The sequence below is a fragment of the Lingula anatina genome, chromosome 5 (genome assembly GCF_051362555.1).
Source record: "Lingula anatina isolate TDL-2025a chromosome 5, LinAna3.0, whole genome shotgun sequence".
NCBI lineage: Eukaryota > Metazoa > Brachiopoda > Lingulata > Lingulida > Lingulidae > Lingula > Lingula anatina.
This window is the reverse complement of record NC_141771.1, coordinates 6,972,771-6,991,290: the sequence shown is the minus strand read 5'-3', so window position 1 is coordinate 6,991,290 and position 18,520 is coordinate 6,972,771. Positions and strand designations below refer to the sequence as shown.

General features: G+C 37.7%; 1 protein-coding gene and 1 long non-coding RNA gene across 2 annotated transcripts; both read right to left on the bottom strand.

The window, feature by feature from the left end:
- Window positions 1-2,749: 2,749 nt before the first annotated feature.
- Window positions 2,750-4,915, bottom strand: LOC147761561 (uncharacterized). The gene is made up of 3 exons (XR_015334872.1): window positions 4,793-4,915; window positions 4,387-4,494; window positions 2,750-4,048 (listed from the first exon to the last, which is right to left on the bottom strand). It is a non-coding gene; the product is annotated as an uncharacterized LOC147761561 (long non-coding RNA).
- Window positions 4,916-12,052: 7,137 nt separating this feature from the next.
- Window positions 12,053-13,878, bottom strand: LOC147761560 (caspase-2-like). The gene is made up of 3 exons (XM_087014164.1): window positions 13,604-13,878; window positions 13,196-13,297; window positions 12,053-12,804 (listed from the first exon to the last, which is right to left on the bottom strand). The coding sequence occupies exons 1-3, from the start codon at window positions 13,869-13,871 to the stop codon at window positions 12,635-12,637; spliced, it is 540 nt and encodes a 179-aa protein (XP_086870290.1). The 5' UTR covers window positions 13,872-13,878; the 3' UTR covers window positions 12,053-12,634.
- Window positions 13,879-18,520: the final 4,642 nt, after the last annotated feature.

Genomic DNA, 18,520 nt, shown 5'->3' with positions numbered 1-18,520 from the left:
AACTGCTCACAAGATGATGACCTAACAGTCTTATAATACAATCCGTCACGCGTGCGGAAGGCCAGTTCTGACTACCTTGTGGTCAGTGGAAAATGCCTTTTTTACGGGTATAACCTATATTTCAATAGTAACAAAAACATAGACACAAATAACAGAGACAAAATGTTTCACATATACTGCAAAAATAAAATGTCCAATGCGATTTTAGTATAGAAACGGTCAACTTTGAAAGGCTTGATTTCATGAAATTATGCTGATTTGTCAAACCGTTTTTCATTGACGGGTAGCAATCTAGCTGCGGATAATGTTCTCTCTAACCGTATGTGTACACGTCACTAGACAGCAAATTATGATGACCTAAACGTAGTCGTTCGCCTAAACGTGCAGGTGCGAAAGCTCTCTATTGTCGTCAAGGCAACGCGTGCTTATCTCAAGTGCTCTGCCCAGTTCACGCCATGAGTAACCTGAAATACAGATTATATATTTTAGGAGTATTATATTGTCTAATTTTATATAATGTCAATTAAAATTTAACACAAGTCTGAGAATATTGACTTCATTGTAATGTTGTTTTGTCCCCTATTAAGTATTATCAAACTTATCTAGACATTTTGATAATAAAGAGCAAATATTTTTTAACTCGGCATTCTCATCGAAAGGAGATTCTTTTCCGCTTTCTTGTCGTGAAAATAACAGGCCAGATCCCGACATTTTGACGCCAGACACCCTATCACGCGATCCCCCATTTTTTCAATGGAAGAAAGGACCTCATTTTTTTGTCCTTGCCAAATTTGGTCGACGACCGTTTTAGTCACGTACCTCTTTCGTTTTAGCAATTTCTCCGTGTTCTGCTCATTCAGCATATTTATTCGGAGAGAGAGAGAGAGAGAGAGACTATTAAAAGACAAGTAAGGTTTGATGAAGAACATAAACATTATACAAATTACACAGTTTAAACGTCAAATACACCATGTTCATCTTTATCATACTCATCATCCTTCGCTATTGGGGGGATGGGAGCAGCAGCAGCAGCAACATGTTTAGCATAGGATTGTTTCTCTCTCATTATTGAAAGGATCTGTTTAGTTTGCTAACCAGTATCATTCATGATGGTGCCAGATTAGCCTCTGTTAGAGACCATTCCTAGACCCTATCGTACTAACTAATTTAGATCGAACTATATCAAAGGGGATTCTCGCTTAATTGCAATTAACTTGGGCAGCTTAGATGTCTATCACGCTTACTGAAGCTGATAGGGGATACTTAACTAGTATCTTTAGTAGGCGTCCCAGACGTCTAATTCACTTGAGCTGAAAGCAATTTAGCGAGAGACCCCATGGATATGGACCGATCCAGATCGATCTAGGGATGGGAACCCAGCCTTAGCCTTCCCCTAGGTGGTGTCCAAATTAGGGTTTGGGGACTGGCTGGTCTAAGACTGGGTTCCCATGCTTAGATCCTTCCATCTGGATCGATTTAACTCCCTGGGGAGCCTCACTAAATTGCTGTCAACTAATCGGCTTAAATGTCTGCCACGCCTACCAAATAAAATAGAGGGTAAAGATAATTACCCCCCCCCCCCCAACAGCTTAGTTTGACAGCAATTTGGAGAGACTCCCAGGGAGAAAAATAGATCCAAATATCTGTGGGAATTATCCCTAAGGTGCGGGCGCATAGCTTGAAACAAACGGTAATCGTCTTTGTATACACACATTGAGTGTAAATACAATAGCATGGCGTGCATATACAATGTACATGTACTTACCTTATCATCTTTTTTAAGCCTGGTTTCCATGTCCTTCCACCGTTGATTCCATGCGGCTAGGGAGGCTAAAGCATCCAATATTTGTCAGATAGTTCATTACACTGTTTGTTTTTGACCGCCAGATCGTACCTGTCATTTCGTACACATTTTTTTCTAACTGACAGTTTTTTTTTGTTTTTCTAGTGTTTGCATGCTCTTGAAGACTGTCAAGTATTTGTACTTTTTTATCAAGATTGTTGGTCATATCTTGTAGTTCTTTGTTTCTCTCCGCCATACATCTTCTCTTTTACTGATAGCTGTTCACGAATTTGTGCTTCATGCGTTTCTCTCTTTTCAAGTTCTGCACTGCTTTTTTGTACTTGTTCTTTTGAACGACAGATGATTTTTACATTATAATTGTTTTTCTCGGCGATTTTCTCAATTTTTCATTCCTCTTCTTAAATTTAATAGTTCTTCATAACTGAGAGTTTACCCAAAATTGATGTATTTTTTCCTCTTTTTCCTTCAGTTTTCTAATAACTTCGTCTTTCGCTTTGTATTCTACTCCAGAATTTCCTGGTTCTTCCCGATATTCTTCGGGTTCATGTTCTCTTTTCAGGCATGCCTGACAGACATCATCATTTTCAGTTTGTTTATCCTTATTAACGTTTTCTTTATCGCTTTGACTTCACCGGGGGATTCTCCGATTTTTGCACATTTGTCCTCAAGTTCCTCCAGCCATTTTGACTGATGGTCTTTTTTCTCGCACTGAATGACATAAACACCCTTTACCTGATCTGCCAGTTATTTAATTCTGGAAGGGCAGCTAATTTAGAGTTAATCTTTGTGTACTTGTTTCGATACTAGAGACCAAGCGCCCAGTGAACGTACTCATCAGTTTTTGGACATATTGTACTTGTGTCACGTTCACTAACTTCAGAACGTCGGTCATATATATATATATATATATATATATATATATATATATATATATATATATATATATATAAATTAATATTGATTCATAATCTTAGCTTGTAAGTTTTAAAAAGTGTACAACAATACATGTATCTGCACGTCATACAAGTCACACAAACCAGGAAGAATGAAACACGTGCAAGAACACTTAAAATGCCAATCCGAGTCAATGCACTAATACCAAAGCGTGTTGCTCTTAGTGAGGGACATTTTCCAACTGTTGTTTGGGTAAATATCACATGGTATCGAACATACATTTGCTGGCAGTGGATTTTATAATACATGCAGCAGCAGCTAAGGAATTGGCCACATTAATTGATGTTTTTGTCTGATAATAGCTAAAAATTAACACGTTAAATTGTTATGTTAGTATTTTTCTACCACATTATTAAATTGGTGGTCAATTTCAGATGTCAAAATAAGTGCGAACATGTGTTGAACGAGGTCATCTTTTGGAGTTTCTATTTGAATTTTTAGGGCAATTCACTGGGAAAATTCCCTCTGGACATCCCCTGTGGAACCCTTCTATACCAGGAAACACCTCTCCCTCAGTAATGAAAACTTGATAAACAATGAATATGGCATTGCTTTTTAGATATGAAGAAATAGCATTTTGTGTTTTCTGGAAACGAACCGTTTAATAAATCTCCGTTGCACTTACTGCGTTTTTTTTTTCTTTCTTTTTTTCTCAGATGGTTAAGTAGTTTAATTCAGATTGATAGATTATCTTAATTTATCCATCGGAGGTACGTGTATCTTGTGAGAGTACATGTATGGTATAACAAATATGCCCCATTAAATGGGGTTCAATGCACAATAATTAGGTAACATAAAATATCCAAAAAGATAATTACGAATGATTATAAAATTAAGATAAATATTTTCACATTATCTAACCTACTGTGCTTGTCTAGGCATATTGCAGATTGTCTAGGCTCTTAATTGTCTAAGCAGATTGTAGATGGTCTAGGCACTTATTTAGGCAGATTGACAATTTGCGAGAATCTGAATCTGCTAAATTGTAACACACACAGACACACACATATATGTACACACACAAATGAATTGGATAAAGTATTCATGTATTTAAAGGACACACATTAAATTTTGGGTAGACACTTTATGAGTTTCTTGTCTCCTCAAAGATATCATCTTAAGACTCCTCGTTGCTTGATGTTTTCCTGAGGGATGCCATCCTCTCTGGATCTACAGCTTTAGCAAGCAAGCTGGTATTCTTGTGGATTCCCTTTACTAATTGCAGTATTTCAGATATCTGTTGATCATCGCTTTTGGTGCTCATGGCTTGCACATCACAGGAGGCGGCGTCTATGAAAATTATATTTTTTTATATCAAGTCGAAACAAATGTTACACAAGAAAGTGCACACGATTTTCCTTTATTTAAAAAGTAGCTCCTCTAATTATAGTTTGGATAGGTGTAAGCCCATGATTTCACAAATCGTTAAGAAATAAAATATTTCCATAGTCGTTTCTTGGTGAAATTAAGGCTGCCATGCTTTTAAAAGACAAACCCAGAAAATAATTGACGAAACTAGCAGAAACTTCTTGGCACAAAACGTTTTCGAACTACACTTACATGTTAAGTATAGGAATCATACCATTTCTAAATTATTTATGAAAATTAAAATAAACATATAAACGTACCTGCTTTCCCAATCCCTTTGATAGCCGTTTCTCCAGGTAATTCTTTGGTCAAAGTTTCACTCACCATACCCAAGCTGCTAAGGACAGGGAGGTCCATTGACTCGGCTTCTAAAGAATAAATATAGAAGATGGATATTCAGTATAGGTTTCTTTTCATCCAGACAATAATTTAACTCTTTCAAATTGATATTGGACTTGAATTATTACATAAACAATGAAAACAAACAACGGGGCCGTTCGTGAAGAGGCTGTAGAAATGGGGGGGGGGGGGGTCTTTTTTGGACTACTTAAGGTCGTTATGTACCTTTTAACATTCTTTAACCTATTCTGTAAATCATATTTAACCATTAAAAATTGAAAAAAAAAAAAAGAAATGAAGCATTAAAAGTGAAAGGATATAACTCACCTCTTAATGTTTTGGCAACGTGCACTTGACCACTTTCTATCAGTGCGTTCACAAAGCCATCAAATGCCCTGTTTCCCAAGTTTGGTAACACCTTGAGAAGGTTCTTATTGTGATTTTAGATGGTCCATAGTTTAATTCTACCCCCCCCCCCCCATACACTTAACGACGTTCTTTATGCATCCGTTGTACAGCCCCGTTTAGAAGTAAAACATAATAGTACTTTACTAGTACATGCCAGCAACTGCAGCATTCTTTCCGCAAGCAAAGCGGCCACAGCGATATCACTGTCATGGTCGCACAAAGGGCGCGGAAAGGACGCTGTCCAGTGTAAATTGGGTTTAAGGTACTCAAGGAATTCACAAGTGTTCGGAAATGTAATCAAGTAACAAGCACACCAGATTTTTCCTTCAGCAATGAATTAGCTTAGAGAGCAATTCAAGCCGCCAAAGCCCTACTGGAGAAAAGTGCACATAAAGGCAGTGGCCTATAGCTATGCCTAAGCTCACTCAACAGCAGGAATAAACCAAGAGATTCAGTATTTCGATCAGCAGCACAGCGCATGGTTGCACGGCGCTCCTATGAGTGAATCACTCCTTCAGCAGACGATACTGGATTCTGAGATGATCACATCCCGACTCTCAGAGCGACGATTACAGCAGAAAAATTCATTTGACAAAACAGCTAAACCACTTTCAGCACTTCAGCCGGGATACAGAATCATGCTGTAAGATAAGACAGAGTTTAGCAAACCAGGGACTAAAACAAGGAAACTGCACCAAGATCATACAATGTGGGATGTGATGATGCCAGTGAACCTCGCAGAAAGAGGAGACGCCGTCTGAAAATACCAGATTATCACAGCTTACCACCAGTGGGCAATTTATATTGTTCAAATTCAGGGGCTTTAAACAAGACAATTAGGAAATAACAGATTATCACACCTTACCACCAGTGAGCAATTTATGTTCAAATTCAAGGGCTTTAAACAAGACAATTAGGAAAATATCAGATTATCACACCTTACCACCAGTGAGCAATTTATGTTCAAATTCAGGGGCTTTAAACAAGACAATTAGGGCTGTGCGAAAACTACAAGAAGTGGTAGAATGATATAACACCACCCAAAAGACTGATTGAGGAGTAAATATGCATTAAGAGACTAACATATATTTTGTGTTGTTTAACCTATGTTAGTCACTGTGACTATGCAGGAGAGCATTGCATTATTCAGTGTTTTCCAGTAACAGCTTTATATAAACGTTGGACTTTTCGGTGACATTTTTGAAGCTCTTGTCAGTTTCTGGGCATGCAAGCTAGCATGAACTGTCGAATATGCATTTGATTTTCATGTCCTCCTGGATAAGAAACAAGATTAGAAAGACTATAAATTAGAGACTGTTTAAGGTGAAACTAGAGAGGGTAAGAGACTACTGAACATTAGAGACTGTATTAGTACATAACATTCGCATGACTTTAAATGTGTTAGATGCGTGTTTTAACCAGAAATAAAGTTATAATAGGTTCAATGAGAATAAATAGCACAACTAAAAGCGTTTCAGACCATTTGTTGATTTGAAATAGATAGCTTAAGTCGAGTGATAGACAGAGTATGTCCGCACATACATGTACCAGTAATATACAGAATAAGAAATTAGGTAATGTTCTATCTATTATATCAGACAAGCTGTAAAACAACAGCAAGTTTTCATTTGATATATAAAAAGATTAATGAGTTATCTGTTAGTCCTGATCACACTTATACCCCGAAGACCCGTCAAGATGATGATATGGACAAAAATAGAATGGAGTTTTCGAAGCATGTGATTCGTAGCCATGAGAAAAACGTTTGGTTGTATATCATTTTAATTCCTTATAATTGGGCTAAAATATACAATCAAACTTAATTATTGGGAGACACTCGTATAATTTGTAAGGCAAATCAAAATTACCCAATTCTCAATTTTTTGACTAAATTTTCGGTTGATTACCCCCCCCCCCCCCAAAAAAAAATGCCTCTGGTCATATCTCATTTGGTGGGGATTTGCTTAAGGAAATATTAGAGCCACAGGTGTCCTCCATATACCTAAATGTTCAAACACTCCAAATATAGTTGACCCCCCCCCCCCCAACTTGCAGCATTTTCTCACTTTGTGTTGGTTTTCTCATGATTACACACTTAATACAAATTAGGATATATAAAATATATCTTAATCCATATAAAATATGTGTTGAAATCAAGAAATAGTACCTGTTTTGTTCCCATACCACACTGGTTCAGATACCGCAAAAGAGGAATCATGTACCACAAATACTTGTATATCACAGTGTCCTGGTGAGAAAGAATCACCTTGCAAGAATCTGTCGTATATGTCAAACTTGACGGCATTACCGTACTTCTCTCTCCACTTTTTAAATGAGGCGATTAGATCATACCGGATTCTTCTTCTAGGATCTCTGTCGATATTAACCTTAACAGTCAGTCTCAGCATATTTTGCGTATTTTAGAGAAATAAAATTTCATTTTATGTTCTAACCGCACAAATAAAATTACGACACAATTACGTAGGGAAATTCCCAGCGTCAATTGTATGATCTCATGTGCAGAGAAAGGGAATTCCCCAACTTAAGTTTAGTTATCGTTGTCCTAGTTTGTCTTTGTATACAATATGACGGCTGCCTTTCTTCCTGTAGGCCTACGTACCGCCAGACGGCAACGTAGACTACGACGGTTTCATCAGAGGCAGATGATATTAGAATATACACATGATGATGCAATTTACGAGAGGTTGCGCCTGGCTGTGACAAGGAGAGCGGCAGAAAAGGTGGTGGAGATCCTTTACGACGACCTCAAACCAGACGTTCTTATGGATTTCCAGCCGCCAAAAATTGGAGAGTTAGTGCTTTCGTGACAATTTAACGCAAGAGTTACACTTCCGGTAGACTGCATGTTTCGAGACAATGTTAAGTAACAAGAGAACTAACGACCGAACTTCAGACTGAACTAAGTGATGAGTTAATGACTGCTTCGTGAAACACCTCTCGACAATCGCTAAGTTTTCTCATTAGCGAGGTAGTTTAGTAGATAGTTATTCTAACTAACGATCGATTGCTTCGTGAAACGGGCCCCAGGTAGCTTCCGGCTTAATGAAAAGTATTGGCACAGGTATCGGTCTAAATGCAGTCTAAAAAGCGAAGAACAAATGCGTATTGATTCGGTGTTAAGGTGTACAATGGTAACTTCCTTTGTACATAATCAGTTCACGGGGGCGGATCCAGGATTTTTTGAAGGGGGAAGGGTCCGCGGATAAAAAAGGCACTAGGCGTGCGGGGTTTGCACCCTGAGCTTCAGAGATAACTTGACACTAACCTCTTCACTATAGCCTATCTTCACCGTGTCAAGTTACCTCTGACCACATTCGATTGCCCCCGCCGCCCGCCAATCAAATTTAAAGTCCGCACTCAATGACTCATTGAACGATCTAGCCAATGAACGCGAACGAGTCAAAGCGCGCTTTATTCAAATCCGGACCAATCAAAGATAAGGCTGGTTACTTGCCGTAACCTGTGGGCAACACGCAAAATACATCATCCCTCAGTAGATAATGATGCAGGGCCTCAAACTGCTCTGGTTTCAATTCCGATATACTCATATTTTGCAAAGAATCAAGAGATAACTTAACACATTATTTTACATAGTCACTCTTAGGAGACGCCATGCTTTCTTTGTGCACGGTTATGCACTCGGAACTACTCGGATGTCTCCGCACTCGACAATAACTTTGTTGTTAGTATGGAGCTTGCGGAATCAGCCGAGGATTACCGATTGACGGTCAACCAATCAGCGTTTTCACCAAACTTTGGTGAAAAATTTTGAAACTTGGATTTGATTGGCTTATATAAACTAGGTCAAACTATTTCGTCAGAGGTAACTTGACACGATGAAGATAGGCTATAGTGAAGAGGTTAGTGTCAAGTTATCTCTGAAGCTCAGGGTGGGGGTTTGGGGCCCTTCAGCTTAAAAGTCCCGAAAAATATGGTATTTTAGAAAGTGAACGGTGCCATTTGCTACTGTTAAGAACTATGATTCAGCTAGTCAAAATTCTAATTTCAAGAGGGGACCTTGTTGTGATTTTTTTTCAGAAATCGAGGGGGGGCTCAGCCCCCCCCCCCCCCCCCCCAAAAAAAAAAAAAAAAAAATCACCGCTGGTTCATTTTGTAAGTATGACTTCGCTGTTTTCGTTATACTTAAATGATCCAACAGGCTACTAAATTGAATATTAATCTATAAAATCATAACGTCATTAGCATACACACTGGCGACTGCTCAGAAGATATCAAGAAGCCACCAAGTGCTTATTTTTTAGAGATAAATTTACTAGCAAACAGTCCACCTTGTTAATCTAACATACGCGTGTATTTATCTTTGCGATTTGTGAATTCGCGCAAATTTGTTTAAATGAAAAAACGTTAATCAACCGTATAACCCAGCTTCAGCTTAGAGCTGTAGACGTAACTGACTGGGAAATGTGGATTAGTGAAAATTCAATGTTAGCAGTTTGACTTTGACTGACCAGAACTTTAGCAGGTATATTGTCTCTCATCAACCGACATGTTTTCGTGTATTTCTCCGAAATAAAAGTAAAATATCCAACGACTTTATTTTATGCTACGACTGCAACACTGAAAGTAAGCGGCAGACACGGAAATTCCAAACATAGCAATATACTGTAAAGTGCAGGTACAGAAATATTAACCGGAATTTCCCAACTTCAGTTCATTTAAATATCACGTGATATCGATCGAACTTTGGGTGAGAGGACCTTGTTTTTTTTTGTTTTTGTTTTTGTTTTTTTTTTATAGCAGAGGGGAACGAATAAGTCTAATCGAATGATCTATTTTGGTTTTTTAACTCAGCTTCAAAATGATTGCAGATGTCCTATATCCTCCCTGGGGGGGTGGGGGGGGGGGGGGGGGGCAGACAGGTAAAAGCGAACATACGTGTAAGCTACAATATATTTCAATGCCAGACCTGGTATTTAATCCGTTATTCGGCCCCTAAAGCCTGGGTTATATTTGCCTTCACGTGTCCATGTGGTGCACGCATACTTGTTATGCATCTCTTTACATGATCGAGGTGTCTACAATGTTTGTAGACCTCACGGATATATTGGAGAAAAAGCACAGCACCCGTACGTACAGTGTAATGTAAACATACATATACCGGTTCTTGCCGTAGCCCGAGGTTACTTACGATGTCAAAAGAAAATGGTATGCGATTTCACCGTACGGTGTCCTCGCCAGATGCTTTCTGAGCCTAATGCCCCTATTTCACACAGACGACGAATCCCACGAATCGCCAGGAATTGACAAATTTCAGGATTCGTGAGATTTTGCCAATTTTCTGGTCTAATTCGACACGCTCTGCGATTCAGTTACGATACAGGTGCGATAGTGTTACGAATATTTGTGGGATTTGGCTGTAATCGCACGAATATTGTCCAGAAATTCAGTGCGATTTTTTTGGAAGCGGGAGTTCGTGGCCAAAATTTTGAACAGCTCAATATTTTTGCCACGAATTCACGATTGATCAAGAATTGACTACGATTATATACGCATTTGTTAAGAACTGATTACGATTCAACCACGAATCCTGAAATTTTCAATTCCTGGCGATTCGTGGGATTCGTGGTCTGTGTGAAATAGGGGCATCAAAGTTTCTGCCACTAATTCCTGTTGGTCAAGAAGTGCAAGAACTGACTACGAATATATACGAATCTGTTAAGAACTTCACTAACTGATTACGATTCAACCACGAATCCTGAAATTTGTCAATTCATGGCCATTCGTGGAATCCGTGGTCTGTATGAAATAGGGACATAAGGAAAGAGTGCCAAGTGCGGGTACAGCAGGTGCCGTTCATCAAGGATAAAGTGAAGGCCATCTGAGTGGTGATAACAACGATATACCAAATTTCTCGTTAGACATTTCAGACATATGTCATAATTTTCCAGAGAAATATCTGTGATTATCTAGGGAAAATCAATCTGCGGCTTTGTTAGAGGGAACGTCAACAATGTCTGGTATGTCCATGAACGGGGTCAAACATGTACCCTGTAAACTAACTAACTTTGCTAGCTAACTAGCTAACTTTGACCACAAGGCCATCTACTCTGTTTTTCATTTCATGCCGGTGAAAACTCAACAAATACTAACCCAAATATTTCGACCATATACATGTATAACCCTAACCTGTACTAAGCATATGGGACCCCGAATTCCATTCTTAAGACTACCTATTCCTGTCACAACGGGTGCCAAACTTATTTAATTAACAGGCATAGCCTGGAGTAGATCTTACACTGATATGTAAACGTGTATGAGTTCATTTACAGACAACCCTGCGTTTTTAATTGCTGCCCTTTGACAATGTTACCTTTTATTTCGAAGTCTTGAACACTTTCCTTTTTTTCCTGGCTTGATATGAAATTAAATTGCACAATGGAAAGCGTTGATCTCATCCAGTCTAGGTACAATGTAGAAACGACACGAACTAATGCGAAGTGATTCAGTGTAAAGGTGTACAACGGCCTGAGCAATAATACGTATAAACAATGAATTATTCAGCAATGCGAAGTTTACATGGAGTTTAAAAAGAAGCTTGTGGAAGTTTGCTGCAGAATTTCCCCTTTGGACACGAGCTGCAGAAATTATAAATTCAACGTAAGAGGTACCAGGAAAAAAATCCAAGCAAAGCTTTGTTAATTACAGGTTAAGTACATGTATATGATATGATATTCATATTTTGGCAGCTCGTACTTTGTTATTCCTGCAATTTTGGGTGAAAATGTTTTAGTGCACAGCTAACAAAACCTGAACACTAATTTCCTTTTGTACATAAGCAATTCATATTACAAGGACATATTCGCTGTTTTCCTTTTACTTAAATGATCCACCATGCTACTTAACTGGATATATATCTATAAAGTCCACTTAGAATACAAACTGATGACTGCATAGAAGATGACAAGAAGCCGCCTAGAGTTTACATTTCAACAAGTAAATGTACTTTTACAAGCATTTAGTCCACCTTGTTGGTCGCACGCATAGTCCTTATCTTGCAATTTTGTGGTGTGAATTTGTTTTAAAAAAATATGTAAATCAACCATCTAGCGCACCTCTGACTTGGAACGATAGAAATTAGGCCGATGTATCTGAAGCTTGCACAGTTGTATCGGAAAACGTTTTATTTTAGCAGTTACAGAGTACATACACGTTCAAACATGTCTCATCTATTGTACAACAGCAAATAAAAAATAAGTAATTTACAAATTAATCTCTTCAATATCTCATAGAACTGCCGTACTACAGTATTCTACACACACGATGGCACTCTTTGTAAAATGTCATTATAGGGCTGTCCTATGAGGTACACGGGATCATTAAAGTATTTACTGTGTTGGACGTAACTATACCCACATGTATAAGGCTTATCATCCTCACCTCTCTCTCTCTCTCTCTCTCTCTCTCTCTCTCTCAAGATGTACAGTATAGAATCTGGAAATGTGTTTAACACTGACGTTGTGTTCCTAGTATATATGAACTTTCAGCCCCTATGGGCCTCGTCATTAATTTATTATTTTCACATTTGCTCTGTAGGTAAAAATCTATGAAGTAATATGTATTACCAAAACTGCAAATATCAACGCATTATACAAAATCAAATCACAACCGGATAAATTAATTATTTTATAAAAAAAAACATCTTAATATCGATTCAATATTTTGCTTAAATCTTCATACTAATCAACATTCTAATCCATATCTCCTGTTAGTATATAAAGATTAAGATTCCTCATTGCTTGATGTTTGTCTGATAATTGTGTTTTTCTCGTCTACATATCCTTCAAGCCTGCTGGTTCTGGCGTCGATTTGTTTTACGAAACGTAATATATCGGTTATTCGTTGATCATCGTTTTCGGGGGGATTTACTTGCCCATCACAGGAAGCATCACCTGTAAGATAAAAGTTCGCTTTGTAAAATTAGCTTACACATGTAACAAATATAACATTTTGATAACTGAATAAATTAAAACCATCTTGTCCCATGGAAACATATGCTCGTCCAATGTTTAAAAGAACGCGGACAGGCGTGACCCCCCTCATTCCCCAACAAAGGAGAACAACACATTTTCTATCAAAGTTTTTAATTTAATTATCAAATTGCATATGTATACTTTCAGCCCTTCGACTTTAAGAAGATTACCAAACAAAACAATGCACTGTGATTTTATATACATATTTTATTAAACGTTCTTGTTTGTCACTGGGCTACACATTGGAAAGATATAATAATGATATACATGTATCAATACTTCAAGATACTTCTGACGACTATTGACATACCTTCCACTACTTTGACACCAGTCTCTTTTGAGGATATATTGGGTACAGTTTCACCCCCTATCTCAGCACTTTCAACGACACTGGGATCCTTGGGCTCGGCTTCTAAAGAATGAATAGATGGAGGTTTTAATTCAGTAAAGGGGATTTTTATCATCTAGACAAATTACCTTAAACTATCAAAACTGATATTGGACTTAGAATGACGGTGATGATGGAGAAAACGGGGACGATTATGAAGAAGTCATATATATATATATATATATATATATATATATATATATATATATATATATATATATATAAGAGATCGTAATATACACGTTTATCACAATTGCGTTACCTTTTTCAATTAAACAGAAAATTGAAAGTACAATAGGAACTTTTATGAAGGATGAGTATATTTCTCACCTATTAATGTCTTGGCAATGTGCATCTGACCACTCTGTTCCAAAGCGTGCACAAAGCCTTCGAACGCCCTACATCCCAAGTTAGGTAACATCTTGAGAAGGTTCTCAATTTTCCCAAATCGTCCTCGACCTTGAAGGATTATCTCAATCTGAGAGCTGGTAAGGATTTTGTCTCCTCTTAAGTAAGGCAAGAGCAGTTCGACATCCATCATCTCTTTGTGCAGATATGGGTGGAGGGTTTGGAGAATATCACGATGGTGATCAGCCATGGGAGGACCTTAACAACATAAAGGAATTAATCAAAGATGGCATTCTCCACTTGAAAGTTTCTGAGAGTCTTTAAGAGGCGCTCGGGGAGAATATTTTAGCGAAAGGGGTGAATATCTATTCGCCTGGGATGACTTATTAAAAAACAATTCAAAAGTGACACCTTTATATGGCAAATCCGTACTGTTGTGCATATAAAAGTGGCGGTAGGGTAATGGGTAATACCCCAGTAGAGTGTGTATTAACACACTATAATACTTCCCTAAAATAGCTTCCTGTCCAATGTTTTTGACAGCGTATAACAGTCCCTCCTTTGTAGGATTTCCCCGTTTAGACCACTTCTCAATGACAGCCCAGACAAGTTCTGCTCCTCCGTCCTGTTCATACCGTGCGCTAATGTCGTCAAGGCAACGCGTGCTTATCCCCAGCGCTCTGCCCAGTTGGCGCCACGAGTCACCTGAAATACAGATTATATATTTCATTTTAGATACAGGAGTAATTACATTGTTTGATGCTTTATGATGGCAATTTTACAAAAGGTTGTGAACATTGACTTAATTTTAATATCGACGTGCCCCTTATTATGTGTTATCAATCTTACCTAGACATTTTGATAGTAAAGAGCAAATATTTTTAAATTCTGTATTTCCTTCCAAAGGAGAGTCATTCCCGCTTTCTTGTCGTGAATATAACATCTCAGAGCCCTGAGTTTTGTCGTGTGATGCAAGAAAGCCTATCACGCGATCAATGGAAGAAAGGACCTCCTCATTTTGTCCATGCCAAATTTGGTCGACGGTTTCTAACAGTTGTCCGGTGTTCTGAAAATGGTGTAATGAAACATAACTGCTCAGTCTGCAGCTTAATTTGAAGAGAGAGGTAAAGAGACTATTTATTCACACAGTTGGATTAATGAAGAATATAATCATTTCACGAATTACACATTTTAAGTTATTGTTTTTCTTTTTATCAAGAGCTTATCACAGTGACTGTCAGTCACCATCATCAGGGAGTAAATGACTAGGGAGCTAATGAAACTGTTCTCTCACAAATTACACAATTCTTAAAAACGTAAGTACATCATCACCATCCCCGCCAATTCTTTGCCCTTGGGCGGAATGGGTGCAGCAACATATTTAGACCACAGTTGTTTCTTTCTCATTATTAAAAGGATCCCACTAGTTTGCTAACCGGTATCAGTCATGATGGTCTAAGAGTAAGTTATATTAAATAATTTGGTCTGCCGCTGTTAGCCTCTCCTCCAGGTGGTGTCCAAATGCACACTGAGTATAAATACAGTAGCATGACATGCATATACAATGTGCTTACCTCTTTGTTGTTTTTTTTCAGTCTGGTTTCCATGTCCTTCAACTGTTGATTCCATGCAGCTAGGGAGACTAAAGCAGCCTGATAACTGTCGGATAGCTCATGACACTGTGCATGTTTAGCCTCTAGATCGTACTTGTCTTTCATGACACGCTCTGTTTCTTTTTCTAACTGATAGATTTTTTCTTGCATATCTTGTGTCTTCTCTTGAAGACTGTCTATTCTTTGTGATTTTTGATGAAGTGTGTTGGTCATATCTTGTATTTCTTTGTTTCTCTCCGCCATCTTCTTCTCCATTTTTGACAGGTGTTCACGAATTTCTGCCCCATGCGCTTCCTTCTTTTTTAGTTCTGTAATGCTGTTTTGCACTTGTTCTCGTAGCCGGCTGATAAGTTTTTCGTATCGATGATTTTTTTCTGTAATTTCTTCAATTAGTCCATCTTTCTTCCCAATGTCATTCTTTATCTTTAAGAGAATAAAACGCATTCCGTCTATTTCTGTCACTTTTTCCTGAAGTTCAGTGGCATGTCTCTTTTCAAGTTTTATAATTCTTTCCCCGTACTCTTGAATCCTGTTCTTCATCTCTGAGATGGTATTAAGCATGTCAGTTATTTTGGCTTCCTTTTCCTGAAGTACACCTTCATAGCGTCTCACAACCCTACGTGACTGAATATCATCAGCTTCTATTCGAAGTGACAGCATTTCATATTGAGGAAGGGCAGCTAAACAAGAGATTATATCTGTGTCCTTGTTTACAAACCATCGCCCCAGTGCCCAGTGCAGGGAGTCTTCGGTGTATGATCCTATCGTAACTTGTCTGAAGCCTTCTTCGCGAACGTCAAATCCAGACAAAGGGATTTCAATAGTAAAATCTGCTTCTATAAGGAGAATTATTAAACGAAGTTTCTAACGAATTACTACAAAAGCACATTGAATAAATTCTCAAGAATAAATCCAAATTTTATTAATCAACATTTAGATATATATTAACTCATTCAAAAGCTAGATGTATATCAAAGAGTCCATTGACTGTGCAACTAGATCTGCACGTCATTCATATATTTATATTATATATGTACAGTGTATGAGCACAATGACAACGATGTTTAACACAAGTTTAGATATATGACATGATCAATAGCCTATAGTTAACTTGTACGTAAATGTTGAAATAAGAAAAGGTACCTGGTTTGAATTTATGCCATCCCCGAAATAAGTTAGACAGAACTGCATATATATCAATAATTATTGGGATAGGATCATCCTGCTTCTGCCAGTGTATATTAAATTCGACGGGAATACCGTACTTCTCTCTCCATCCATTAAATGAGGCTATTAGCTCTTCCCGGCTTTTTCCATTAGCTCCAGAAACATCTTCAACGATCAGAACATTAACAGGAAGTCTACTAGTATTATCATCTGCCATTTTGGTGTATTTTAACAATATAAAATATCCAGTGACTATAGTCTACATGTATATTCTAACTTCAAAAATGACGTGCCAGTTCGGGAAATTCCCAATATCATATTAGCGCATGCCCAGAGCAAAAGGAATTCACCCAACTTAAGGTCAGGTCACCCAAGGTGAATATCATATGACACTAACTGAACATTTGACGCCAGTCGAATTTTTATAGTACAGCAAGGGCTCACCAATGGGTCTTTTTGACTGAATTATTTTGATAGCGATTGAAGTTTTGTTCTTAAAACGCTTACATTTTAAAGTGTCATTCTTTTATCAGCATTAGGCTTGTCAGCACTAGGACTTTTAACATCCATGATTTACTTTCTGTTTCTCTTTTCATTAAAAAAGTATTTCAATACCCCAAGCAGCTCTGATAATGCTGTTTATGTCGTTTATACTCAGTTGTATAAAGCTATGTAATTGTCGACATACGGTGTGTACATATTTCCCGTTGTAACTGCGGTCACAAATGTGGTTGGTGAGCTGGGCTAACGATTTCATCAATCTTAATAATAGTCCATGGGCCAAATACCGACCCCCCCCCCTTTAGTGATTTTCCGTCATTATGTTTTTCTGTAGCTTAAGTCCTAAGGTTTTATTTTCTGCTTGTTATATCCACTTTTAAAAACATGTTTTAAAAACATTAGTTATCTCCTAAATTCCGGCCAAACATATTTTATTTAAGTGTATCGCTACAGACATCAGTTCTTGAAATATGAAATTAACAAAATATGGTAAAAAGAAGGCATGTGAGTCGTGTTATTTTAATCCAAATCGGGATGAACGTTGTCAGAAATCCCCCAACTTATAAACAAGAGTAGGCCTACTTGCTATTGATAACATATTGATATGGTGACAGAATCCAGGCTACTACCAGTACATGTACGTACAATTGGCCGACCTAGTTTGATATTGCAATTGGGTGAATCATTCTGATAATAACGTTTGTAAGCGTGAATGAAATAGTTTAATGATAAGTTTTTTTTTCCGTAAAGCTATATTACAATGCAAGAATCCCAGCAGAGTTGGAACGATCCTGCTGGTACGATAATTTGCAATATCTGCAGCTAGTCCGGTTGCAGGTTGAAATATTATAAATTTCACGTATTAAAATGCTTTGTCACTTTCTGTGTTATTTTTTCAGAAGAGTAAGTTATCATATTTGTTCTTGACAATCTGGCACCAGCTTACCTTTAGGACCTGTTTATCAAAGGTGTCTTATCTTTGTATCTACAAATGGTACACACATTTATATAGTGTAAACTAATAACTGAATCCGTATTTGACGTTTACGTGAAGATAACCGAATTTTAATGTGTATTTAAGGCGTGCTACTTTTGATAGGTGCATTAAGGGCGCATTCAAATCCAAACATCGTACTTGCTGCATCGGTCCAACTTTACTGGACAATTTCGATAAATCAAAAACGTCACACGATAGTTAATTGCTCCCTAGCTGTTTGAAGAGGCATGTCAGACAATTAAACTGATTCCCTTACCCGCAGAGTTGGACCGACCTAGCTTGTACGATGCATGAATCTGAATGCGCCTTAAGTAATGGCTGTATACCATTAAGAAAATTATATTTGAAACCTGTTTCATTTATAAGTCAGCGGGACTAATTAGTCAACGGCACTAATCAAAATTAAATACAGGGTTACTACTAAATATGGAATTTTTTTTTTTTTTTTTTTTTTTTTTTTTTTTTTTTTTTTTTGGCCAGTAAATTTTCTTCAAAACATTTTTCTCGCTTACTCTTTAAAATCTAAAACTGAGGTGTCACTCCATGTGTAGCCAGGTGTGTTGCGTAATTACCACACAACTCTCTAAACAATTGATGAATGCAGTTGCATGTTCTGTGGCT